The following is a 27282-nucleotide window of genomic DNA, read 5'->3' as shown; positions in this document are numbered from 1 at the left end:
ATCCTCTTCACTCACATCCTTTCGCCAGTGGCACTTAGGCACATTTGACCGGATAGTCCTCCCTACCTTATGGTCTATCCAGCACCAATCCATGCACCCATGCCTTTCATTGATCGCACCCAATGGTCTAAACTATACCTTACCAAGGCACTCCAACATTGCTTCTTGCACACAACATCTATGTCCCATGCCAACACTTTACATGCTTGCAAGAGAGAGGGGAGGAGGTGCAAGCAACCTCTTGTTAACAGCAAGAGAGAAGGCGCTAGCGGTGTATCTATATAGGCCTGTATATACGAGGTGTTTGTTGCGGTCATAGTCGGTGCCATCGTCCATGGTGTCGGTCCATAAAATATGTATACTAAAAACTAGATAGCATTTTTTCCACCTCTTATGGCCATTTAGGATCATCTTGGGCCCCGTTTGAGCCCCAATTAGGACATGGTGTCCAAGAGTAAAGTCTACCTCTACTCCATGTGTGTACAACATGTTATGAGATATAGTGTGCCAAATCTAATCAAAGCCATTTCTAAACCATCTGGCCCAATAGGCCACCTTCTCGTGTAAATACATGGATGTCGCATGCTTAGGCTACTCAACCATGGCTACACCTCATAATCGGGGTCCGTACTACAAGCATGAGCTAGCCGCGGTTCGTGGACAATACAATACTAGGGTGGATCATTGATATTCAATAATACTCATGTAACCTAGAAAACGAAAGCACTCGACCCACCCTAGTATGTTGACCAAACTTAAATAAATGCATGTTACATCATGTAATGTCTTTTGTGCTTTCTTTACGATGAGATAGAGAAAGAGAGAGACACCTACACGTTGAAGTTTTTATCATGAAAATCACCTTTTAAGAGGGAGGCTTCTATTTTTCCTCTCAAAGTAATAACTAATAGCTCTTTGTTCAAAAATTCAAAATTTAAGAAAGGGCGAGCATGAATCACTCCCTTGGCCCTCTCTCTCCTCTCCTTTGGCCACTTGGAAGGGGAAAAGCTTGCATTTAAATAGAGTATAGATTAACTAGTAGAATTATTAATCAATCTCACTTAATTTCATAACACTAGTAAACTTTTTTTTTTTGGGGAGGGGGGGGATGTGAGGGTATAGAATTATAATGCCACGAGGGTAGATTCTAACCTTGTACTTGCATGATGAGAGGCAACTGTGCTTTTGTCCCACGTAATATAAGCCCTTATAGAAAAAACATGTTGCAAATATCCCTTTACAAAAGGGTGTCTTGCCACTATGTAGTGTTTTTATTATAAAAAATAACTTTACTTGCATAAACAATAAATGCTAATCAAAACATATTATACCAAGTCCCCAATTCTCCATTTTTTTTTTGCACAAACAAACCTCTTTCCTTAGATCACTTGATGATTTAATTTTTGTTCTAAACAATAACTATACATGCACAAACAATAAATGCTATTTAAAACACGTACACCTTAAAAGAAGAAGAAGAAGAAGCAAAATAGACCTCTATCCCTAAACAATAATTATACACACACAAACAATAAATGCTAATTAAAACACATGTACACCAAACCCGAAAATATAAAAAAAGCAAAATAAACCTCCACCCTTGGATCACTTGATGATTGACCATCAAGGACGGGGGTCATCAGAGGGGGGATTAGGGCCGTCCAAGCATGCCTTATTTTTTACAAATCCAATCCTGGGCACTTGCATGTCGCCATCGAACTCATTAAATTCTGTAGTGCTGAGTGGTCAGAATCTCCTATAGTCGCATAGGCTAAATCTGAGACGTTGAAATTCGGTCCATTTGCATGTCTCCATGTCATCAGGAGTCGATTCTGTAGATGCATGTAAACTGATTACTTCTTCTCTCACTCCCCCATCCTTGACGACCTGAAAAAGCCATCGGGAGGCTTTTCCCACCACGAGTACGGAAAGGCCTCTTGATAGCCTTTTCCTACTCCTTAATAGCTTTGACCAGACAATTTTCCCCCATTCCTCACAAGGTCTTGGTGAGAAGGCAACCAAAAACAACAGAATGTAGGGTCAAAATTAAATTGTCTTGACCACCTAGCTTTGAACTAGCCACGACAGCTGCACGTTTATTGCTGCAAATAGGAAGTTGTGAAGAGAAAATAGCCTTAAAGCTTAACTACGAGTCACATTGAGGCACTTTCGTGGCTATGGGGAAGTGGCTTGCGTTCATCTTTGCAGCAGCCGTGTGGTGCGCAGCCTACAGCACTGCTGCCTTCCTCTCGGTTTTCCCTATTTTGCAAACCACCCTCTTGTTCTTGCTCAGCTAAAAAAATAAATAAAAAAACATTTAAAGGGAGAAAAGGAAACCAGGAAGCTATGCCTCGCTACGCTCAACTTGTAATCGGGCCAGCCGGAAGCGGAAAAGTAAGTGTTCACGCCAGACAACTTAGGGTTTTACTCTTTTGGCTAAGTTTTTTTTTGGGGGTTTATTTGGGACCTTATTTTTTCAAAATACACACATTCCGAGACAGAGATATCTTGATACCGTAACAAAAATGCACACATTCCCCTAGGATAGGTGATAGCTCAAGTGGTGAAAGTTTTTTCCCAGGACCAAGAGGGCCTGGGTTGAAAACCCGCATTGGTGCTTCCTCGGCGGCATCGCCTATGGGTGGATAAATAAGTGCCTACGGGTGGTGAAAATTAGTAACTATGGGAGGATCTTGGGCCAAAGGCCAGTTGAAAAAAAAATAAAAAAAATAAAAATGCACACATTCCGAGAGAGAGAGAGAGATTGATTTTTGTCCACAGAAGAGTGTTACCAATTAAGAAAATCCATGAAGTGCCTGGGAGTTGGTGCTATCCATGGCCTTTCCTGACCATCATGGTCTTGGGAGTGGATTTTTTTTAAAAAAATTCTCCTTGTTGATGTGGCAAATTTTTATTAGCTTTCTATTTTTCAACCTGCTTATGTGTCATCAGCTCATTTGCTTTCATTTGAGTAAAATTTCCACTGTTGATGTGCCAACATTCTATGTTGCATTCTTTAAAGTTGATTTGATGACTGGGATTTATTTTTCCAAGACCCAAGACCATGATGAAAATAAACCAATTACTATAGAGGTATGGGGGAGTCACTGAGCTGGGGATGTATCGATGACCTCATACATGCTTTCTACATCCACTGCCTATCAAGAGGCATCCCTGTGTCTCTAGGGTATCTCTTGGACCATCAATTGGCTAATGGAGGTATGCCTGGGTCCAAAGGGCCTTGGACGTTTGGGTCATTGCAAGTGGAGTGCTCTATCTAGTGTGATTCCAAGGTGTTGTGGTGGCTTTGGCACTGCCTATGTCTGCTGCTGCTGGGTCCAACTAGTAGTGTTTTCCGAGTCTGTCCTTGCTTAGCTTTGGTTCTTTTAAGAGAGTAGATCTCTATTTTAGAGTAGCTCCATCAAGTAGAGATCTAGGCAGCACAATGTTCTGGATAATGTGCCAAATAGAGAGATCGCCTCCTCTCTTTCTCTCTCTCTCTCTCTCTTTCTTTTGGATTACAACCACTGATTACTTAGGCCCGACAGGAGCAGAAGGATCAAGTAAGTCATTGCCCTTGTACCCAAATGCGTGACCTTTTGGCCTCCCACACCTGGTGGTCTTTGCTTGGTGTCTCCCTCCTGTCACATGAAAGAAACTGGTAAAAGGCAGATGTCAAGTATCTGAAGCCTTAGCTTTAGTCTTTCTATAGAGAGTATATCTCTATTTTGTGACAGCTCCATAAAGTAGAGACGTGAATAGCACAATGATCTTGGATAATGGGCCAATAGAGAGAGCACCTACTCTCTCTCTCTCTCTCTCTCTCTCTCTCTCTCTCTCAGTGTGTGTGTGTGTGTGTGTGTGTGTGTCTCTCTGATTGTAGCCATTGACTACCTAGGCCTGACAGGAGCGATAGGATCAAGCAGGTCATTGCCCTCGTATGCCAATGCGTGACCCTTTGGCCCCATGCACATCGGGAGCGCAATCTCTTCTGAGAGCCACACCATAGTCACAAGAAACGGCCATTTCAGTCCCTAGAAATGCGTTTCTCCATTCTAGGACCCCATCTGTTTCCATGGCCGTTTCTCTTTTCCCAAGTGCTATTGTCATAGGAAATGACCGTTTCCACCCCTAAAAACTCGTTTCCCCATTTTCATTCCTCGAACGTTTCCATTCCCATTTCTCATTTCTGGTGAGTGACTGAGCCACACGCCTGTGACTTGAGGATCTCAGCCCTCCACTATCACTACAGATCCATCCAGGATATCCATCATCGAGGACATGGAGAGCTCCCATCACAGGGAAGAGATGTTCTTACCACCTTCTGTTCTATTCTAGAGGAGAATTTTATCATTGTTGTATGATCCCACACTATACACATTGACATCATCTATTATCCACATGGTTACTTGTATTGTTCTTGGTAGGTAGTTTCTTTTCCATGACTCAATGTCTCGTGGATACATGGTACTACCCTTTGGGTCTTTTGAAGACATGAATACAACCTCCCCCCTCCCCCCCCCATGATGAGATATGCCATGGACATTATTGTTATTGCCCATTGGGTCGCTTAATCTCTCTCTCTCTCTCTCTCTCTCTCTCTCTCTATCCATTGATTTTGTTTTGGGCACTCCACTCAATTATACAATTGTACGGCCAGCCTCTTTCTGATGCCTGCGAGCTGTATTGCAGTTTTCCTCCAATGCTTGCGTCCCCCCCCCCCCCCCCCCCCCCGCCGCCCCCCCATGATGAGATATGCCATGGACATTATTGTATCGCCCATTGGGTCTTTAGTAGACGCTTAATCTCTCTCTCTCTCTCTCTCTCTCTCTCTCTCCATTGATTTTGTTTTGGGCGCTCCACTTAATTATACAATTGTACGGCTAGCCTCTGATGCCTGCAAGCTGTATTGCAGTTTTCCTCCAGTGCCTTGCGGGTTGTATGGCTCTCTTCTCCCTCTTGTGGTTGTATGGAAGTTCCTCCTCCCTTTTGTAGCTGTACAGCAGCCTTTCCTTCGTCGTGTAGGTGCAACCATTTAGGGTTGCATGGAGCTTATGTATTGCTGTCCAAGATTTGGAATACCTGCTTATTTTTTTTCGAGAGCTGGTCCGTGTATTGGGGTGTAACACGCGGAAGCTCTGAGAGTCTTCTTTCAGCCCTAAACACCAGTGAGAACATGCTGATGCAAAAACACAGACAGAAGGGAGAGTAGAGAGAGAGAGAGATAGCTGGAAATTGAGTATATTCATATGGTACAAAAAGGTACCTACATCTACAGCCATAGGCTGCCACATATAAAAGGTGGAATACACCCAAAACTACTCGTAGTACTTGACCCATTCCATAAGGGAATGAATGAGTACAACAATGAGCACTTGTGCCTTTTATAGGCCCTTTGAACCATTGGAGTGCTGGCCGATTGGTCATAAATTCATAGATGGGAATGCGCATGTAGTCGCCTTTGCTCTTGTACAGCTGACAGCTCTCTGTCTCAGACGATAGCACCCAAGTCCTTCTCCAAGTCCAAACTTGCCACTTCTGCACCTTATGCTCCATTTTTTGGTTCTAATGCTCTTTTTCTGGCTGCCCCCTTCTGGACTAGCTCCAGAGAATGTCCATGGCATTTCTTGCACATGACATTCCCCTCTGCTAAACTTGATGACGGGATTCCAACCTGTTCTTGGATGATTGTCATCATCCCATTCTTTTCTCGAAGTCATCCATCCATCTCTGGGAACCCTTTTCTCTGAAAACCCGGCCTGGTCTCCAAGACCACTCTGACTCTAAACAAGATCTATGCACCTGTTCCATCCAGCCCCCAATCCATTCCTGCCCTGACTCTGAACACTGTTTTGGTCTTCATTCCTGAGAAATGAATCTGGCACTCTCACAACACCCCTTGGAGGATAATCCTCCCTTGGGACCGTTGCCTGAGAACCTATATGGCTCACAGGACTGCCATCCCCTCTGGCTTTGTGGAACACCACCAACAAACCTCCAGGGAGCTCTTCCCGATCTTGTGTTCCTTGCCTTGGGCTTCGTACCTGTGCACTTTCCTGCACCTTGGACCTGTACACCATCATATGGGACTGAATCAGCGTTTAGCCTTGCTGATCCTGATGCTCTGATACCAATGTAACACATGGAAGCTCTGAGAGTCTTCTTTCAGCCCTAAACACCAGTGAGAACATGTTGATGCAAAAACGTAGACAGAAGGGAGAATAGAGAGAGAGAGAGAGAGCGAGCTGGAAATTCAGTATATTCATATGGTACGAAAAGGTACCTACATCTACAGCCATAGGCTACCTCATATAAGAGGTGGAATACACCCAAAACTACTCCCAGTACTTGACCCATTCCATAAGGGAATGAATGAGTACAACAATGAGCACTTGTGCCTTTTATAGGCCCTTTGAACCATTGGAGTGCTGGCCGACTGCTGGTCGGCCAACCGATTGGTCATAAATTCATAGATGTGAATGCTCTTGTAGCCACCTTTGCTCTTGTACAGCCGACAGCACTTGGTCTCAGCCGACAGCTCCTTTGTTTGAGCCGACAGCCCTTTGTCTAAGCCGACAGCACCCAAGTCCTTCTCCAAGTCCAAACTCGCCACTTTTGCACTTTATGCTCCAACTTTTGGTTCTAATGCTCTTTTTCTGGCTGCCCCCTTCTGGACTAGCTCCAGAGAATGTCCATGGCATTTCTTGCACATGACATCCCCCTCTGCTAAACTTGATGACGGGATTCCAACCTGTTCTTGGATGACTGTCATCATGTCACGTGCACACCATTCAGGTGTACAGTGACATGGCATCATAAACATCATAAGGATTTATCAGGCATTATTCAGGCATTTAAATGAATGTTTTCAGCATTACCACATGGTATGAGTTGGATTCAGCATTGTAGCATCACCTTAGTCATCTAGGCAAGCATTTGCGGTTTGTGGAGGTAGCCGACAGCATGTATACATCAGTCGACAGAGTATGGACAGCAGCCGACAGCATTTACAGCCAAGTTAGTATTTTATGCTATTTATTTGTCCAAAGTTGCTGGCCGACCAGCCTTATTTGAGCTATATAAAGCAGGCGCCTCTATTCCTCACACGATCCTAGCATTCAGCAAAGCATCTCTCAAGCGTTTCTCCTCTAGGAAGCCTTGGGAGCAGCATATTCAGCCACGCATCAGCATTCAGTACATCATATTCAGCAAACGCATCTATCTCCTCAGCGTTTCCTTCCTAGGTAACAGGAGTGCATCTGCGTTTCATCATCAGATCAGCATCGCATCTGTTCCAAAGCATCCCTTCAGCGTTTCCTTCCCAGGAGACAAGGGAAAGATAGTGGGACAACAGTATTTTCAGCATATCAGTATATTCAGCAGCATAGATCCATTTGGATCTCATTGTAACCGCATTCATCATCTAATATAGCTGCATTGCATTGCATTGACACTATCTGTCTTTCTTAAACATCATTAAGTGCAGTTTAGTTAGACTAAGGTTGTGATTACTACGGTCGAAGACCTTTACATGTCACATTGGTATCAGAGCGTTACAGGGTAACCAGCCTTAGATCATGTTCATTCCATCAGTCAGACATCATGTTAATCGCTTCCGCATAGTTAAACCCAGTTCTCAAAATCTTGCAGGCCACCCTTAGGGATTTTCCCTTAGGTATGCATTAGTAACCCATCCATCTGCATTCTTGCACAGCATATAGGGTTGCACATGGCTTGCATAACAGACATCTTAGCAGTCAGTCTTGCATCTGCAAGGCATACATGTTTACCCATGAACTCTCTGGGAAAGAATGACATCCATCATCAAAGGAGGACATAAGTTTTGGGCTTCAACTGGCAGCAGCAGGGGGTTTCTCTTCCACAGAAGACGGAAGTTTGCTCCAACATCGCCTCAGGAGGTTCAGAGCTTGAGGAACGACGGAGATGGTAGGTGAAAGGTTTCCACAGGCAAGTCAAGGGTGACTCAGGTATTTCCAAGCAGTTTTAGCAGCATTTGCCGTTCAGTTCCCGCAGTACATAGAGTCTTGGCTCAAAGGATTTCACTCCTGCAGACGACCTCAGTCTTGGCAGCAGAAGACAGAAGGGGGCAGTGGTTCGGAGGAGAAGGATCACAGAGGAGTCGAAGGTTGCCAGGTATACCACCCAGCAACAGTTTAGCAGCGGGGAATGTCACGTGCACACCATTCAGGTGTACAGTGACATGGCATCATAATAAACATCATCAGGATTTATCAGGCATTATTCAGGCATTTAAATGAATGTTTTCAGCATGTACCACATGGTATGAGTTGGATTCAGCATTGTAGCATCACCTTAGTAACCTAGGCAAGCATTTGCGGTTTGTGGAGGTAGCCGACAGCATGTATACATCAGCTGACAGAGTATGGACAGCAGCCGACAGCATTTACAGCCAAGTTAGTATTTTATGCTATTTATTTGTCCAAAGTTGCTGGCCGACAGCAGTATGCTGGCCGACCAGCCTTATTTGAGCTATATAAAGCAGGCGCCTCTATTCCTCACACGATCCTAGCATTCAGCAAATCATCTCTCCAGCGTTTCTCCTCCAGGAAGCCTTGGGAGCAGCATATTCAGCCACGCATCAGCATTCAGTACATCATATTCAGCAAACGCATCTATCTCCTCGGCGTTTCCTTCCCAGGTAACAGGATGCGTTTCATCATCAGATCAGCATCGCATCTGCTCCAAAGCATCCCTTCAGCGTTTCCTTCCCAGGAGACAAGGGAAAGATAGTGGGACAACAGTATTTTCAGCATATCAGTATATTCAGCAGCATAGATCCATTTGGATCTCATTGTAACCGCATTCATCATCTAATATAGCTGCATTGCATTGCATTGACACTATTTGTCTTTCTTAAACATCATTAAGTGCAGTTTAGTTAGACTAAGGTTGTGATTACTACGGTCGAAGACCTTTACATGTCACACATCATCCCATTCTTTTCCCGAAGTCATCCATCCATCTCTGGCAACCCTTTTCTTTGAAAACCCGGCCCGGTCTCCAAAACCACTCTGACTCTGAACAAGATCTATGCATCTGTTCCATCCAGCCCCCAATCCATTCTTGCCCTGACTCTGAACACTGTCTTGGTCTTCATTCTTGAGAAACGAGTCTAGCACTCTCACAACACCCCTTGGAGGATAATCCTCCCTTGGGACCGTTGCCCGAGAACCTATCTGGCTCACAGGACTGCCATCCCCTCTGGCTTTGTGGAACACCACCAACAAACCTCTTGGGAGCTCTTCCTGATCTTGTGTTCCTTGCCTTGGGCTTCGTACCTGTGCACTTTCCTGTACCTTGGACCTGTACACCATCATATGGGACTGAATCAGCATTTAGCCTTGCTGAGCCTGATGCTCTGATACCAATGTAACACGCGGAAGCTCTGAGAGTCTTCTTTCAGTCCTAAACACCATTGCGAACATGCTGATGCAAAAACGTAGACAGAAGGGAGAGTAGAGAGAGAGAGAGAGAGAGAGAGAGAGAGAGCTGGAAATTCAGTATATTCATATGGTACAAAAAGGTACCTACATCTACAGCCATAAGCTGCCTCATATAAAAGGTGGAATACACCCAAAACTACTCCTAGTACTTGACCTAGACCCATTCCATAAGGGAATGAATGAGTACAACAATGAGCACTTGTGCCTTTTATAGGCCCTTTGAACCATTGGAGTGCTGGCCGGACTGCTGGTCGGCCAGCCGACTGGCCATAAATTCATAGATGTGAATGCTCTTGTAGCCGCCTTTGCTCTTGTACAGCCGACAGCTCCTTTGTTTCAGCCGACAGCTCTTTGTCTCAGCCCCGACAGCACCCAAGTCCTTCTCCAAGTCCAAACTTGCCACTTCTGTACCTTATGCTCCAACTTCTGGTTCTAATGCTCTTTTTCTGGCTACCCCCTTTTGGACTAGCTCCAGAGAATGTCCATGGCATTTCTTGCACATGACATGGGGGTTGCTTATGTGAGCTACTTCCTCTTGGCTCAGATATGCATGTGACAAGGATTCTCTTGCCTGGTTACTTGTACTAGGTAGGTAGTTTCTTTTCATTACACACATTGACATTATCTATTATCCACATGGTTACTTGTATTGTACTAGGTAGGTAGTTTCTTTTCCATGACTCAATGTCTTGTGGATACATGGTACTACCCTTTGGGTCTTTTGAAGACGTGAATACAACCTTCTCTCTCTCTCTCTCTCTCTCTCTCTCTCTCTCCCCCCCCCCCCTTGCCCCCCCGCATGATGAGATATGCCATGGACATTATTGTATCGCCCATTGGGTCTTTAGTAGACGCTTAATCTCTCTCTCTCACACTACATCGATTTTGTTTTGGGCACTCCACTCAATTATACAATTGTACGGCCAGCCTCTTTCTGATGCCTGCGAGCTGTATTGCAGTTTTTCTCCAGTGCCTGCGAGCTGTATGGCTCCTCCCTTTTGTAGCTGTACAACAGCCTTTCCTTCGTTGTGTAGGTGCAACCATTTAGGGTTGCATGGAGCTTATGTATTTCTGTCCAAGATTTGAAATACGTGCTTATTTTCTTTGGAGAGCTGGTCCGTGTATTGGGGGTGCTTATGTGAGCTACTTCCTCTTGGCTCGGATATGCATGTGACAAGGATTCTCTTGCCTGGTAGTTTGTTGGGCAAAAGACTCAGTGTACCTGTGCCGTCAACACATTCTTTGACCATCAAAGTTTCATGTGAAATCTAGTGATCTTGTGATCACCCACAAAGCATTGACAAAGCGGTCTATCATTGAGGTTGAATGATGGTCGTCTGGGTGTACTACAACTTGGATTGAGAGTAGCAGAGATTGATCATCATTTTCACTTCCAAACAAACAGTTGTGCATTATTTGGTGTATTTAATACAAGGATTAGAGTAGGTTACTCGTGGGCAATGGTGTTTGCAAGTCTTCCGCCGCTCATCTTTCTTTTTCAGCACTTTCACAACGCTAGTAGTTTCAAATCCTTTGTATGTTTTTCACAGTTTATCATTATCTATCACCTATTTAAGAACTCTCTCGTCTCTTTTCGTTTGTTTACTATTTATCAACCAAAGGCAAAATGTGCTTTAATGGTGACGTGTTTTAATGTTGGCAGTCAACATACTGCGCTAATCTACATCAACATTGCGAAAGCATAGGCTGGGTGGTTCATGTTGTGAATTTGGATCCAGCAGCTGAGCATTTCAACTACCCGGTATCTGTAGGTGATATTTTTTGATAGGTTAAAATCAGTTCTTCTTTATGCTTGTTTGTGGTTCTAAGGTTATTAGGTGTATGGAGATCTAACTAGCATTTGTTGTGCCTGAGCACGGGTTAGATATTCGGGAGCTTGTATCCCTAGAAGACGTAATGCAAGAGCTGCAACTCGGACCGAACGGTGGATTGATCTACTGCATGGAGTATCCTTCTTAATTGTTTTTAAGCAGCTGTTTTTTATACTCAATGAAAGTTACTTCTTTGTTTAAGTTGCCTTGACCATCCTTCAGGTACCTGGAAGAGAACCTTGATGATTGGTTGGCTGACCAGTTGGAGGACTATATCGAGGATGATTATCTAGTGCTCGATTGTCCTGGTAAGGTTCTCTATCTTTGTAGTAACCCAATGTGAGTAGAGGAGAAGACTCCCACAAGTCAATCGTGGCTACTAGTCATTTGTCATATGCATCAGACGGTAGACCTCATATGCATGTGCATGGCACTCTATGTGATAAGTTGAAATGAGACGGCCCGTTGTGAGACTTATTCTATAATGCGATAGTGGCTAGAGTGAATGGTGAGGTTAAGGGAGCCCACACGTAGCTTAGGTGCACACTTGTAGTGGGAGTGCCTGGTGGCAAAAGTCGATGAGAATGACAGTTTTGGAACAAAAGAGAGATTGGACGGCTAAAAGGGTGAAAGTCAGGGTCAACAGAATTGCAGCAGATGGATGTAGCTTTGGACAGCCCAATTGAGTGCTCTACAAAAGGCTGCCACTGGCCTGAGAAATGCTAGCAGAAGGGTGGGAATATTCTTAGGATTAGAGCCTTTGGCTTGAGTCCTTGCTTAAGGAGTGATTAGTGTTAATCATTTTCGAAATTGATTTTCACACAGTTTTCAGATTTGCTAATTTCTTGTTTGACAGGATTAGCAAAGAGATTTCTGTTAATCATTTTCGAATTTGTATTAAACACTGTTATCTGAATCCTAATCTAGTTTACTATTTGATTCTTGAATTTCTTGATCTTCTTGATCTTGATTTTCTTGATTTTCGAATTAGGGTTTACAGAGATTTTAGCAACCAAAATTGAGAGATTTTCTTGCATTATCCTGCTTGAAGAGCTTACAGTTCCAATTATTAATCCATTAAACCTCTACTTCTGTTCTATTTTCCAAAATCTTGGAGTTCTAGGAGCAGATTTACAAGAAGATGGTTTCTTAAGCAGTTTTGCAGAAAATTCCATTGCAGTTTCAAAGATTATTGTGCAGAGTGCAGATTGCTGAGCAGAACAGAATTCTGGTGCAGATTATTATAACAGTTGCAAATTTTGTGCAAAAAATTAAAGATTACTCCAGTTCATTGAAGTTTGTGCAGTTTCTTGAAGTTTGTGCAAAGTTTTATGTAACTGTGCACAGTTTCTTGAAACAGTGACAGTCAGTCCAAAGATTATGAAGAAAATCCATAAAGATTATCAAGAAAACAGTCGTGAAGAACTTAAGTGTTTAAAGCAAGATTGGTGCAAAACTTTACAATAGTAAAAGTGATCTTTACCCTAAACTTCATTCTATTCTTGATTTTCTTGTTTTTGTGCAAGAAAGAGTGTTCAGCAAGTTGATCTTGGCAAGAAAGTTCAAAGATATACCACTCCCTCTCAGAATTGAACTGAGATCATTGGCAAGCCAATGTGTTACCATTTACACCAAGGGATTCTACTGCTATACAAGAATTGACAGATCTTGCTAGATATCTAACAAACAATACAAACAGTTGTGAATCTTTCTACATTCAAGGCAGTTACAGGCAAATCTTGATGAATGTTTAGCAAGAATGGTCTGAATCAGTCCAAGCAAACAGTTTGAATGCATGCATGAAAAAACCATTGAAATGCATCTATGCAGACAGTTTGCAAGCCAGCTATTGGATGTATGCTTGTGTGTCACTGACCGACATCAACAAAAAGCAACAGAGAGTGGAGATTTTTGAGGTTGTGCAGAACTCTACAAAGTCTATTCAAGAAAGCTTCAAGAAAACCTGTCTTTAATCTTGCTTAAGTTTGATAAGTCGCATCAGAAATGAAAGAAAGAGTTGAGCAGATCTAATGCATTGAGAAAATAATAAGATGAAGAAGGAAGATGCAAACAATGTGTGGCACCTGTGATACATGTATGGCATCAGTTTACAACAAGATATTGTCATTACTAGCTTAATGTGTTAGATTCAAGTAACAACACATCAGAAGGAGAGCAACATAGTCATCTTCTTCATACTATGACAAGCACATGCTATTGAGTGCCTGAAAGCAGGGGTAACAAAGGCGCACAGGAAAGCCGCCCTCATCCTTGGTGTGAGAGAGAGTGTGGCACAGGCCAAGGTTAAAGAGGCAGTGATTACTTGGCATCTAAGATAAACGAGGCAAAAGACTTGCTACTTGGACAAACAAGGGGTGGTGCTTCTGCTTTCTAGATTTCGCAGCACACAGCACACATCGACGACGCTTCGCACTATGTAGACAGTTTCAATCGCAGCCGCACAACAGATCGCAGAAGAAACAACTAGATCGCAGTCGCCAACCAGAGGAGGCGCAGCTCAGCTCAGGACATTCGAACGCTCCTACACGGCTTGCTAACAAAGGCGACCTCAGCAGTGGCTCTTGCAGGGGAGGCGTAGCTCATCAGAAGATTCCTCCCCTCCAACAAGCACACGGTGCCAGTTACCTACGTTCAGCTGCTACTGGTGAGGTCTTGGCTGGTGTTTGCAGATGTTCAGCTGCTACTGGTGAGGTCTTGGCTGGCGTTTGCAGACTTTCAGCTGCTACTGGTGAGATCTTGGCTGGCGTTTGCAGGCAGATAACTTCAACACCTCTGTGAGGCTCAGCTGCTGCTAGTGCACAAAGACTGAGGTCTTGGCTGGGTTTCGCTTACCTACGCTCAGCTGCTACTGGTGGGGTCGCAGCACCATTCATCCAGGAGGCAGTAGCAGCAGAGAGCAGATAAGCAGCCTTCAAGAAATCCTGTGCTGCTGCTGTTGCGTGTAGGCTGAGAGTCCTGGGGAGGGGGTACAACAGGAGGCGGTTGCTGGTAATAGCCCTAGGGAGCGTAACCTTGTTGAGGCGGGTAGCCGTATGGCTGTTGTGAGGGATAACCTTGAGGCGTCACAACAAGATTCGCAGCACTAAAAAAAAAAAAAAAAAACCAAAACAAAACAAAAACAAACAAAACAGCTTCACAGCCTTCTCAAAAGGCTCAGCTTAGCCTAGTACAGAGACAAGGCTGCTGCCAACACCAAAGTGGGGAGGAAGAAGCATCCTTGAGCTGTTGAGCTCTCAGCATGTGCAGAGAAAAAAAAAGTGGGAGTGAAGAAAAGTAAAGTGAGAATAAACGTTTCAAGCCTTAGGGTTTTCTATTTTTCTTTTCACATTTCCCACCTTCCATACCATTTTACTTTGTCCAACTCATTTCTTTGGCCCATACCCCAATTGTCCACACGTCTTCGCATTTTCACCCATTTACATGGTTGTGCAACCATCTATCATTGGGTCATTTCACATGCATGGTGATGTGAGTATGTTTATACATTTTTAGGATTTTGTGGAGAGTGTTCACGTGCGCTTGACATATTGGGTGATTATTCACACGTGTGAGGTGTGTCACACGCGTTGATGCTCTTATTTTGGGTTGTTCACATGTTTTGAGCCTCCTCGTGGAGGTGGTTAGTGTGTTGTGTGGTCGATTTGGTGTATTTTTGGGCATTCACACGTGCATTTTAGCCCTTGTTCATGCACGGTTGGTCATCTTAAACGTAGTGTGGGATTCTTGAGCACATTTAGTGGTGTTTCCACACTTTCGGGCTTTGGCGGGACGACATGAGTTCCCATTACTACTTCTACCCCGCCTATGATGGCCGTGCTACCCATCATCTTCGTCGTCGACATCATTATGTCTCCATCCCAGACCATGATTGTGCGATATCTGCTCATATCCTATCATTATGGCTTCATCGCCGTTATCTTGATTTGCCATTTCAGGTGAGGAGTTACATATCATTTGTCGAGTTCATACATGCATCTGGCACATCGCGGCTTTGACCTTTGAATCCTTCTTCATCGACATCATGCTATGATGACACATCATATTCATGTCACATATGGATGTTTGAGCTTCAGATGTTATTATCTAGCCAGTGTAGACATTTATTTGATAAGGAGGATGTTGGTGCTAGATGGTCTAGAAATTCTACACATGGTGATTTTGTTGAGGATCTATGTGGATATCTTTACATGGATGGTTCGGCATTGATTGCATGGGAGGATGTATATAGGGATTTGATTGAGTACCCTATAGTTGTGTGCAGAGATGATTATATACCTGAGGATGGGTATCATTATGACATGCATTGAGTGGATGATGAGGAGGATGGTGATGATGATGATCATGTTGATGATGATCATGTTGATGATGATATTGATGTTGATACTTGTACACATGGTCATGGTCATACACATACATGTGATGACATTGATGTATCACATCCACATACATATGATGATGTATCATGCACACACACATGATGATATTGATGTATTACACACACATACACATGATGATAGTGATACACGTGCACATGATGCCACTGATACATATGTACATGATGATGATGTATGTGATAGTGATAGTGAGAGTGATGTGTGTGAGTCTGATCATGTGGGCATGATCTTGATGGGAGAGATGGTAGCGAGCACATCGAGCATTACGAGCATCATAGAGCCACCTATCTCTATTTCTAGTGATCATAGGGATACATTAGATGATCATAGTGATGCATTCCATGATCTTGATGGGCATTTGACTAGTCATGATCATTCGGCTAGTCATACATCTTTAGTCACACATGGGATTGACACTTCACATGTCGTTGAGCACATCATAGACCATGAGGAGCATAGACCCGAGGTTCTAGTATTAGATGTGTTGGGCTACTCCTCTAGATTTGTTACATGTGGAGAGATTTTGGATACGACCACTACTCCTAGTTTTCATAGCATTCTTGGCAGCATTCGAGTGGATCGAGTTGTGGTGATTGAGCAGTCAGGGATAGTGCATGAGAGTAGTGATGAGTTCATAGAGGTGAGACATCGTAGGAGTATGCATATCGATCATATTTTTAGCACCACACATGCAAGTCTATCAGATGGATGTCGAGTGCCTTCCTCAATGGCATTCTTGAAGAAGAGATTTATGTTGACCAACCTCTGGGTTTCCCACTCCATGGATATGAGGACAAAGTCTTCCGCCTGCATAAAGCTCTTTACGGGCTTAAGCAAGCCCCCCGGGCATGGTATCATCGTATCGACAAATTTTTTTGCAGCCAAGGTTTTCAACCATCTCACTGTGATCCCAATATCTATATCCACACACATCAAGGGATGGTTTGCTACCTAGTTTTGTATGTCGATGACCTCATCATTTATGGTTCACATCAAGCCAAAGTGGCTGACATCATGGCACAATTGAGATGGACTTTTGAGATGATTGATCTTGGTCCTCTCTCATATTTCCTTGGCATGGAAGTGGTCCAACATCCTAATGGTATTTTTGTTTCCCAACATAAGTATTGTCTTCAACTCATTAAAGCGAGCCTACCGTCAAGTGGTTGGGAAACTTATCTGGCTCACAAATTCTCGTCTTGATATCTCCTTTTGCACATCCATTTTGAGTCAGTATTTCAACGCTCCTAAGGGGCCACATTAGAGTTCAGCAATGAGGGTTGTTCACTATCTAGTAGGTACCTATATGTATGGACTTCACTACAGTCGTGGGATCACCCTGTGTGGTTACACGGACTTTGACTGGGCCGGTGATTTCGATTCCCGGTGTTCTCATGGTGGTTATTTGTACTCCCTCGGATCTGCCTCCTTCTCTTGGTCTAGCAAGAAGTAGGATACTGTTGCAGGTTCTTCCGTTGAGGCCGAATACCGGGCCCTCTATGACGCCACCACTGAGGCTATGTATCTTCGACAATTTCTTATGGAGATGCGCGTTCCCATTGACACGGCTTCTACCATCTTCGTTGATAGTCAGAGTGCGATCACCCTTGCTGGCAATCCTATTTTTTCTAACCGTACCAAGCATGTGGGTGTATATTTTCATTTTACCAAGGAACAAGTTGAGCTTGGTACCATCAAACTCTAGTACATTCCTACGGCGGACAAGCATGCAGACATCCTTACAAAGTCCGTCAACCGGCCCATCGTCGAGCGTCTTCGCGACCGGATCGGCATCGGTCCTCCACCATCACCCTTTGCATATTGAGAGAGGGATCTTCCTCTCCTTTCACATTTTTTTATCATTATTGTATCGGGCACATGAGTCAATGAAAATCCCACGAGGGCGCGGCTCATGTGAAAGCCCACTGCATTGCATTTTTTCCATCTTGCATTCCCTCTGCATAGCATTCTGTTTTTTGTTTGGGGTGCATGTGTGAATGAAAACCCAAAAATGGGCATTCATACATGTGAAAACTGTCAGAATATGTAGCGGAGATGATGAGAAAATCTGAGAACACAAGAGCAAGTGCACTGCAGAAAAATACAGCAATGGAGAAGGAGAGAGAGAGGCGTGTAACTCTGCTCTATATACACAAGAAAATCTCGAAAATATGATACAATGAGTGGGGGGCCATGGGGCCATTTTATATGACCCCATATGAGCAGTCGGCCAGCATTAAGGACAGCCGACAGCCTCACGACCAGGTCAGCTTCAGTCAGCCAGCCCCAGATGGTCCACGACCTGGTCAGCTTCAGTCGGCCAGCCCTAGATGGTCCACGACATGCACCAGCTTCAATCGGCCAGCAGTAGAGAGAAGCAAGACCAACTGGCTAACACTTGGACCACTCAGGACAGCCTCTCATACCTGAAAAATAGGGAAAAATATGGAGAGTGGGGAAAAATGAGAAAACACCTAATCCGGGTGGGCATACCCACTGTAACTCGCGGCGGGTGCCCGGGGGACTAGGGCCTTTGACACTTGTTGATACCATCAATGCATATTAAAACATTTAAACATGGCCACGGCCTTAACACATATCCATCATCACTTTGCATAAAACATAAAGCTGGACAAAACATCCACAAATGCTAAAAATGGAGCTTGCACATGTGACACCGCATAGAGGCCGGAATGGGCCGACCCCCCCCCCCCCCCTTGGAGTATTTTATTACCCAAGGAGAATAATATCATGTACAAGCTCTGAGGGCCTTACTCTCCCCACGGGAGATGCCGGATTATCCATATACAAATGCCATAACACAGCCCTACACAAGGCAACTGAGCCGGAACATAGGCTGTAGAAATGCCGAGCCAACAACATAATCCATATACCTCTGTGTGGGTACTGATTCTTCCCCCAAAAACCACGGGTCTTCATGCAATAGAGCTGGTACAGCAAGTACAACTCTCCATGCAGCCGATACAGCAGGTACAATGGCTGTTACAGTGGTTGGTACAGCCGGTACGGTGGCTAGTACAGCAGGTACAACAAGTACAAATGTTGGTACAGCATGTACAATGACTAGTACAACAGGTACAGTGGCTTGTATAGCAAGTACAGAAGCTGGTACAGTCGGTACAATGGGTGGTACAGCAAGTACAACAAGTACAAGGATTGGTACAGCCAGTACAATGGTTGGTACAACAAGTACAAAGGTTGGTACAACAAGTACAATGGCTAGAAATCATAATAAATGATTAAATACCCTTGCCTTCAGTATTTCTTAAAACAGTCCCCAACAGCCGGTATTCTTCATGGGCAGCCTTCAAGAGAGAGAGAAAGAGAGTAGCCATCATTAGGGCAGCCTGTAACGGTGGTAGAGGCTAGTGTGCAGCAAGAGAGCCTCCATTAATGAAGAGAGAGGGCTCCAATTTAGAGATTTGGGCCTCCCATGAGCTAAAATGGCAAGAGAAGGCTAGTGGAGAGCCACACAATAGCTGAAGTGACAAGTGTGAGGCCACTTGTCTCACTTTGATCCACTAACAAGTGTCAGGCCACTTGTCTCACTTTGGTCCACTTTCTTGCCACAGGGTCCTTCCATAAACTTTATCTCTAAAAATATCCCAACTGGTAGACATTCTGTCATAGGCACTTTGCCAACTCCTGGTATCTGCTCAATTCCAGATGTAATGACGCGAACAGAATTTCCATCGGAGTCGGGCCAAAAATAACAACTCTCCTAAATTTTAGGAGTGTGGTCCTTTGTATTCTAGGATAATCCCCCATCCCAAAGCTTGTACTTTCCAAATATTTAGACATCCTGGAGTCCACCAAACTCCTTTCATACTGGGAAATGTCCAGGCTAGTGACACCCACAACAGAGGCCCTGGTGTATATGTACAGTTAGGAGATGACTTCTAACACCCTCTCTCAGTTCCTGGATGTGGAACCAACCCTAGGGAGCTGGAGTGCCGCCGGAGCATAGCTTGAGGTAGAGACTTCGTGAAGAGGTCTGCTACATTGTCCTCTGTCGAACAATAAAGCAGCAAAATGTCACTAGCCAAGATCTTCTCACGCACGAAGTGATATTGTATCTCTATGTGCTTGGTCCGGGCATGGAAGACCGGGTTCCGAGCAATAGCTATACAGCTCTGGTTATCGCACTGGATGATTGTGGGCTCCTTCTGTGGAAACCCAATCTCGCCAAACAACCTCCACAGCCACACAACCTTGCAAGCAGCACCACAAGCGACCCGGTACTCTGCCTCTGTTGATGATAAGGCAATAGTTGGCTGCCTCTTACTGCTCCAAGAAATTGCTCCTGAGCTGAGGGTAAAACTGTAACCTGAAGTAGATCTCCTCGTGTCTGGATCTCCTCCCCAATCTGAGTTACTCAATCAATCCCCCTCCTGTGTAGAAGAGTCCAAGATCCTTCGTACTCTGCAGATACCGCAAGATCCGCAATCCTGCCTCCCAAAGAGTCCTCTGCAAACATGAGCTCAACAGCCTCATCAGGAAGCTCCTGTCCAATTTGGTATTCAGCAACCAGATCAATGAACCATTCTGCTTCCTAGTCAAGGAGGCATCATACTGCTCACAAGGATCAACACCTATTACGGTGGGATGCCAAGTCCTGGAAACCTGTTGAAGACCACTCAAGGCCTTCGGAAACCTGTAAACCACTCCCTCTTAATCCGGAACCACAAAGCTTGAAGAATGTGCAACATCCACCTCCTTCTGCAAGTAATCAACTGTCACCTACCTGGCTTTCCAAGAGGTCCCCGTGGAAAGAACTTTCTCATCTACAGGAGTTTCTTTGTCCCGAATACTACGAGACATCATAGCATAAGTTACCTGTAAAGTTTCCTCTGACCTGACAAACACAAGAACTACCAACATCTGTACTGGAAAGTTCCTACCAATTGTTGCCATCATTTGGCAAGCCATCCACCATCTGGTCCGGGAAAGCCTGCACCTGCAGTGTATCCACACTTAAGTGGCCTTTACCAGACTGCCACTCATCACAAAACTGAGGACCTGGGAGAGAGTGCTGAAAGTTTGTAAACTCCATTCTCCACTCCGCCTTCCCAAACTACCTGGGCTGTTGCCTTGTCCTGGAGAGCAACAAAATGCTTATCAAACTCCACCCATACGCCAGTCTTGCAAACCTGATGCAGTGTTCAGATAAGAGATGACTGCTAACACAGAAACACAGCAAGGTACTGAAAACGCAACAACTGTATGGACTGATTTGCAGTCGGAGAAGTGATGGAGGCAAAACGCACAGCAGAAGTGGGTAGATTTGCAGGGTTTGTAGCAGCCTGGACCTAAGCGTATGATACCATGAAGGAGATAGCACAGGCGGAAGCATAAACAGTAATGACATAAGAGCAGAACGGCACCACGACACAACCAAGCGAAGCAAAATGTAGTGTGAAATGTGCTTTGTTTATTGAATTTCACATGCACGGTGCTTGATTTACAAGACGAATTATGTAGCTCTTTATGATGAGAAAAAGAGAGAGAAGAAATCTTATCTAGCCACTTTTTGCTTGATGTTGATGAAGCTTTTGCGCGTTTGCCCTCCACGAGAAACAATGCCCTCATGGCCCTCAAGAATTGAATTTTACAATGCTTTCAATTTTTGAATACAAACAACTTACTAGGCTTGCTAACGCGTGACTATGTGAGTGTGTGAGTGCAAAGCTATGCTATTGCTTGTCGCCGAAAATCGCACCTACTTCTTTATTACAAAGATCTTCTTCTCTTCCGCTTCCCTTTTCACATGCAAGGAAAAGAGACAACGTTATTATGCTTTTTTCTTTTCCTTTAAGACTAGGCCAGCGGTGGCTGTGCCTTGCATGGATGAGGAAAAAAGCGTTGTCTCTAGGAATCAAGACTAGTAGTTGTCCAAATTATGATCAATTACCCTATGGGTGATTTGATTTTTAGAAGACCACGCTCCCCCTGCGGGATAGAACTAGGTCTTACCTATATGAATCGTATCCTTGAATCTCTGCATGGTCAAGGTGTCGATGAGTAGGAAATTTTCTCCAGGATAAGACTTAGTGGACTATCTTAAGTGTTTCCCCTATTTTGGAAGGGGGGAACCTTACAAGTGGTATCAGAGCCGATCTTAGTTCCTAGGATTTATTTTTCAAAGCCATCGGGAACTATCTCCAACCTGCCCTCACTGTGAACTGGGATAGTGGATGTATCCCCAGTAAGAATGTGACCAGAATACCTGTAGAGATCCTGTAAATCTGAACGGGAAGGAGTCATGTGCCTGGAAGCACCACTATCTAGAATCCAGTCCTAAGTATCCGTAGCGGAGAGTCCTCCAACCTCCTCCTTGCCCGAAGAAAATGAAACATCGGTGTTCATCACCTGGAGGTGCACAAAAGCTAAAGTCTTCACGGTTGCTGCTGAGGATTCTGCACCCTTCTCGGTGCTCTGCTTGGGACACTGCCTCCAATAGTGGTCTTTCTCGCCACAATCATCACAGGTCCTCTCTGTTGAGATATCGAGCTCATCTAGTGAGGCGGTGGACACTGATGACCCGCCTGGGGGATAGGCCCCACACTTACACCACTGGCATGGTTGGTGAGATCATGGGTGATATGCGGCCAGTTGGATGACAGGCTGTGTGACAGCCATTCTAGAGACTGGCATAGTTATAGCGCCAGCTCATTTAGTTGGGTTCACATATAGAGAACCCTAGTATGTATTTGGTTGAGTACCTTTCATATGGTGTGTACTCTTATCTTTGTATATGGTGTGTTGAGTGTTGAGTGAAGAAGAAGATTTTCAGCCTCTCACCTTGTGTGTTCTCTATTAGGGTTTTGTTAGTGTGTGTGTGCTTGCAAGAGCTCAAGCACTCTTCTCCCCTGTATCTTTTCATGGTATCAGAGCCTGGTTCATGCTAAGGGCCGAGCTGCAAGCAAGAGAAGCACAGGAAGCGGTACGAGGGTAAGAGCTTCAACCACTCTTCCCTATTTGTGTTGGCGACTACACCCTGTTGGGAGCTCTACAGGAGGCACCGGCAAACGATCTCTGATTGAGGAGCTTTCTTCGCGGGAGTAAAGCTATAGGGCAACTATAGCGTCCTATCAGACAGATTTTTTGTGCTGAAAACGTGTTTCGGGCGCGTCTCGACCTCCGTTTTTCAGAAAGCAGGCGATTTCGAGCACTGCAGGTAAGTCATCGATTCTCTGCAGAACTCTGTTTTAAGAACTGCAGGAAGACAGATTGGTTGTGCAGACACTCTGTGTGCTGCAAGGAGGTCAACAGTTGCCATTGGGTGTATGTATACACATTGAGGTCACTGGTTGTGACAAAGTGATGCATATGTTCACATTCCAAAGAAGCAGAGGGGCAAGCTTGACTCGAAGTCCCAGAAGCTTGTTTTCATGGGATATAACTCTCTTTCCAAAGGATACAGGTTGTATGATCCGGAGCGGAACGAGGTTGTCGTTAGCAGAGATGTGGTTTTTGATGAGCATGTTCAAGCTTCCACTGTTGATGAGCCCTCACTCTTGGAGACCCAGACGAGTCTGATGATGATTCCTAGTGGATAGTTCTAGCTGGACAGCCTCAGTCAGTTGAGGAGGTTGAGCTCGTGGCTAGAGATGAGCCCCCGCAGCAGCAAGAGGCTCCGCGTTTTGTTCGAGTACCCAGGCGGTTGTTAGACACCCGTTGGGAGTCAGGTGTTTAGGTGCTTCCATCTTAATGGACCTCAGAGGATGGACCTCGAAGATCGTATAGAGTTCGTGATAAAAGTCATTCAGCGGAGCTCTTACAGGTAAACTATGCTTTGATGTCTCGTATCATGCGAGACAAAGAGCCCACTTTCGTAAAGGAAGCCCTTGCACAGGATACTTGGAGGAAAGCCATGCAGGTGGAACTGGATGCCATAGAGAAGAATAAAACTTGGGAGTTGGTTCCGAGGCCGTCAAGACGGTCTGTCATTGGTGTCAAGTGGGTCTTTAAGACCAAGTATACGTCAGATGGGTCGGTGGACAAACACAAAATCAGACTTGTGGTTAAGAGTTATGCCCAGCGGCCTGGCATCGACTATGAGGATACCTTTGCACCGACAGCGAGGATGACCATGATTCGGACCGTTCTCGCCCTTGCTTCTTCTCAACAGTGATCCGTATATCAGATGGATGTGAAATCTGTGTTCCTTAATGGTGACCTATAGGAGGAGGTGTATGTTGAGCAGCCTCCAGGCTTTGAGGTTCCAAGATCAAAGGGGATGGTTTACAGGTTGCGGAAGGCCTTGTATGGTCTTAAGCAAGCTCCCAGGGCTTGGAATCAGAAGATTGATTCCTTCTTTCTACGGATTGGATTTCAGAGATCAGTTTTGCAGATCCTAACTTGTATCTCTTTCGGGAACGCGGCATGGTCACGTTGATCATCCTTTATGTGGATGACCTCACTGGCGGTCATGTGGAGCACATTGCAGTGACGAAGGTTGCCTTGTGTCATGGCCCTGTGAAAATGGAGCAGGACAAGTGTGGGCATGGTGGTTGCAGAGTCAGAATATTTTATGATTCACATGGGGGGTGCCCGGACAGTGTTTAAGATGTGTGGACATCCCTAGGTGTGAAGGGGGAACATTAAAACATTAAGTTTGAATGTTTATTGAAGTTTGCCCCTAGGCCTTAGTGGCCCTAGGAACTTATTAAGTTGGGGCCCTAGGGATTAAATTGGGAAGGGGTTTTCTCTCTCTTCCCTCTCTCTCTTCCCTTTTTGGGAATCGTGTAGTAAAAGGGGAGCTTTCCCTCATGCGCATGATGAACTAGCGTGGAAAAGCACAGGAAGGGGAGGCGACTGCTGAAGATCAGTTGTGCTGCTGTTTTTCTGAGTGGAACCAGCCGTACAGCACTGTACGGCCAGAGCTGGACACTCTCTCTCTCTCTCTCTCTCTCTCTCCTCTGTTGCTGGCGGCGCACAGGACAGCTGCTGGTGGCTGCGCAGAAGCTCTGTACAGGCTGTACAGCCTGTTTTCCAGCCCAAACCCTACTGTACGACTGCCGTACAGTGTACGGGCAGTCAGGTACAGCAAGTACAGGTGCAGGCGGCGCTTTTCTGAGTGCTGGACAGGCCTGTGTACTCTGATTCAGGCAGGTACAGAAGTGGACAGCAGACTGTTTATGCAAGTACAACGCCTGGCACGTATCCCGAGGCGGTACAGACGGGTACTGTGCTGATTTTCAGATCTGTATTTACAAGGACAGCATAGGAGTGAGCATCAGGAGGAAGATACAGGCAAGTGCAAGCACACGTGTGAAGCAGGGTTGTGGATTCAAGTGCCTGCAGGCACAGATTGGTGCTGTTGCTTCCTCCAGAGTTGTTTCACGAGCTGAACTTGGTAAGCCTTGACTCTGTTCATCTATCTCTCTTTCTATTGCTCGATGTCTGCTACAGGTATGTGTTATCTGGCTCCTTGTGAGAGGAGGAGTTTGGCAGATTGACAAGGGATTAAGACAGGGATTGAACAGCACATGTATGTTGAGCTGAGAAAATGTATCATGCTCTTGAGTTATGCCAGATGTATGCCCATGGCTGGCCTGCTTTGTGAACTTGGCTGATCAGAGGGAGGCACAGTGTGTTGTTTGAGGACACAGATCTGTGTGCATAGATCCTTTGTGCTGAGAAGAATTTGTGGGCAGTCAGATTGGACTTACAGGTGTAAACTCTTGGCTGGTTTTTGTGTTGTACTCAGCCATACATATTATTTTAATTGAATAAAGAAATACCGCAAGGGGCGCCAAGCTTTGGGGCCAACAGGTGTCGCTGTGTATTCAGATTTGGGCACTCTAGCTCCAATCTGTGTTTTGTTTATCATCTAGACTACAAGTAGACGGGTGTTTGCTCCTACCGCACTCTGGTTTTCTATCAGAGGCCGGTTTCAAGGTTCCGTTGCCGGGACCAATCATCAACTTTTTGAAGGGGGTGAGCTCGTGGTTGTTTTGGAGAAAGCCATCGCTGAAAATTCAGCAATCATGTCTGATACAGAGGAAGAGTACTTCTATCAAGAAGAAGAAGAGCAAGAGTCTTCTCCTGAAAGAGATGTATCTGAGGATATTTTTGCAGGAGAACAGGCTGCAGATGTTGAGCCTTATGAGGATGTAACACAGCCAGAAGATGTGCATGGTAAAGAGGATGATGATGCTCGGTTCAAAGATCGCTTGGCTAGTGTTATGGATACTTTTATGCAGCTCACACAGAGTGAGAGATTTGCTGAATTTTTGAGATCTCGCTCAGAGCCCCGCACAGAGCCCCAGAAAAAGAAGAAGAAGGTTCGTTCAAAGAATCTTTCTCAGGGTCATAGTGGTACCACTCCACAGGATCCATCTCCTGGACAGTTTCCGAACATGCAGCATGCTTTTGGTGCTAACCCACAGAGTTCCTTCTATGGACAGCCACCTATTCCTCAGCAGAACATGCATCCAGGGTACTTTGGTGGTGGCTCGGTGTTCCAATCCATGACTGGGGGTTATCCTCAGGGAGGCATGGGTATGTATGGGCCTTTTGGAGCCAATTTTCAGCCTGGCATGCAGGGGAATATGTATGGTGGTATGCAGTCCGGTATGCAAGGAAATGTGTTTGGAAGCATGCAACCTGGGATGCAAGGCAATGTGTTTGGTGGCATGCAGCCAGGTATGCAGCATGGAATGTATGGAAACATGGCTGGGATGTATGGTATGCCTGGTGTTGGAATGGGAAATGTTGACCCAATGATGGGTATGAATGTTGGGGGCAGCAATCTTACGAAACCACTTCCATATGATAATCTAACGCCTATGGGAAAGGCGAAGGATTACAAGGAAGGGGGAGCTGCAGTGAAGTTTGACACTTTCAGTGGGGCCAAGGATAAATTGAAGGCACTTACCTTTTTACAGCAGTTTGATGCTGCTTTTTCTGGTGGGAATTACACAGAGTCCTCTAAGGTGAGGAAAGCTGCCACTTTTCTCAAGGGCAATGCTTTGCAGTGGTGGTCTACTCTTCTTTTGCAGGGCATAGCACCCACCACATGGGTTCAATTCAAACAGGTTTTCTCTTCCGTATGGCTCACATCTACATTTGAGGTGGATGTTATGACAGCATGGCACAAGCTGGATGCTTCAAAGTGTGATAGTTTGGAGGATTATAACAAGAAGTTTTGGGAAGCTCTACTCCCAGTGACTTCTTATCGTGCCGTGCCATTATCTGAGCAGGTAGAGAAGTATTGTTGTGGGCTGCCCAAGGAGGTACGAGATTATTGTATAAAGACAAGAGTAACGAACATGTCACAGATGATTGAAAATGCTATGACAGCTAATGCGTTACTCACAGGTGGTTCATCTGGATTTAAAGGCAGTAAGAAATTGGGCAAGAAAGCTGAAAAATTTGGGCATGCTTCTCGTGATGCTAAAGGGTCTACAGAGACAAAGTATAAGAAGTTGCCAATGCCCAAAAGGACTTCTGAGGAAAGACAGGCTTTGCGAGATGCTCAAAAGTGTTTTTACTGTACTGAAGAGGGGCATATGTCATTCAATT

The 27282-nt window shown here is 45.0% G+C and overlaps 1 protein-coding gene across 2 annotated transcripts in view; it reads left to right on the top strand.

Annotated features, from left to right (window-relative positions):
• Window positions 1–2053: 2053 nt before the first annotated feature.
• Window positions 2054–27282, top strand: part of LOC147633567 (uncharacterized) — a 41443-nt gene continuing 16214 nt past the window's right edge. The window contains exons 1-4 of one of the 2 annotated variants that reach the window (XM_086806677.1): window positions 2054–2394; window positions 11149–11257; window positions 11371–11452; window positions 11540–11625. In XM_086806677.1, coding sequence (XP_086662803.1) covers window positions 2347–2394; window positions 11149–11257; window positions 11371–11452; window positions 11540–11625 — 325 coding nt within the window. In that variant the 5' untranslated portion in view covers window positions 2054–2346. The remainder of the gene's footprint in view (window positions 2395–11148; window positions 11258–11370; window positions 11453–11539; window positions 11626–27282) is intronic. The other variant, XM_086806678.1, reaches the window with a different exon arrangement.

The sequence above is a fragment of the Cibotium barometz genome, chromosome 12, assembly GCF_041138505.1.
Source record: "Cibotium barometz isolate CiBa-2024 chromosome 12, ASM4113850v1, whole genome shotgun sequence".
In the NCBI taxonomy this organism is placed as follows: Eukaryota; Viridiplantae; Streptophyta; class Polypodiopsida; order Cyatheales; family Cibotiaceae; genus Cibotium; species Cibotium barometz.
Note: the sequence above shows the minus strand (reverse complement) of the source record. Positions and strands in the feature narration are given on the sequence as shown.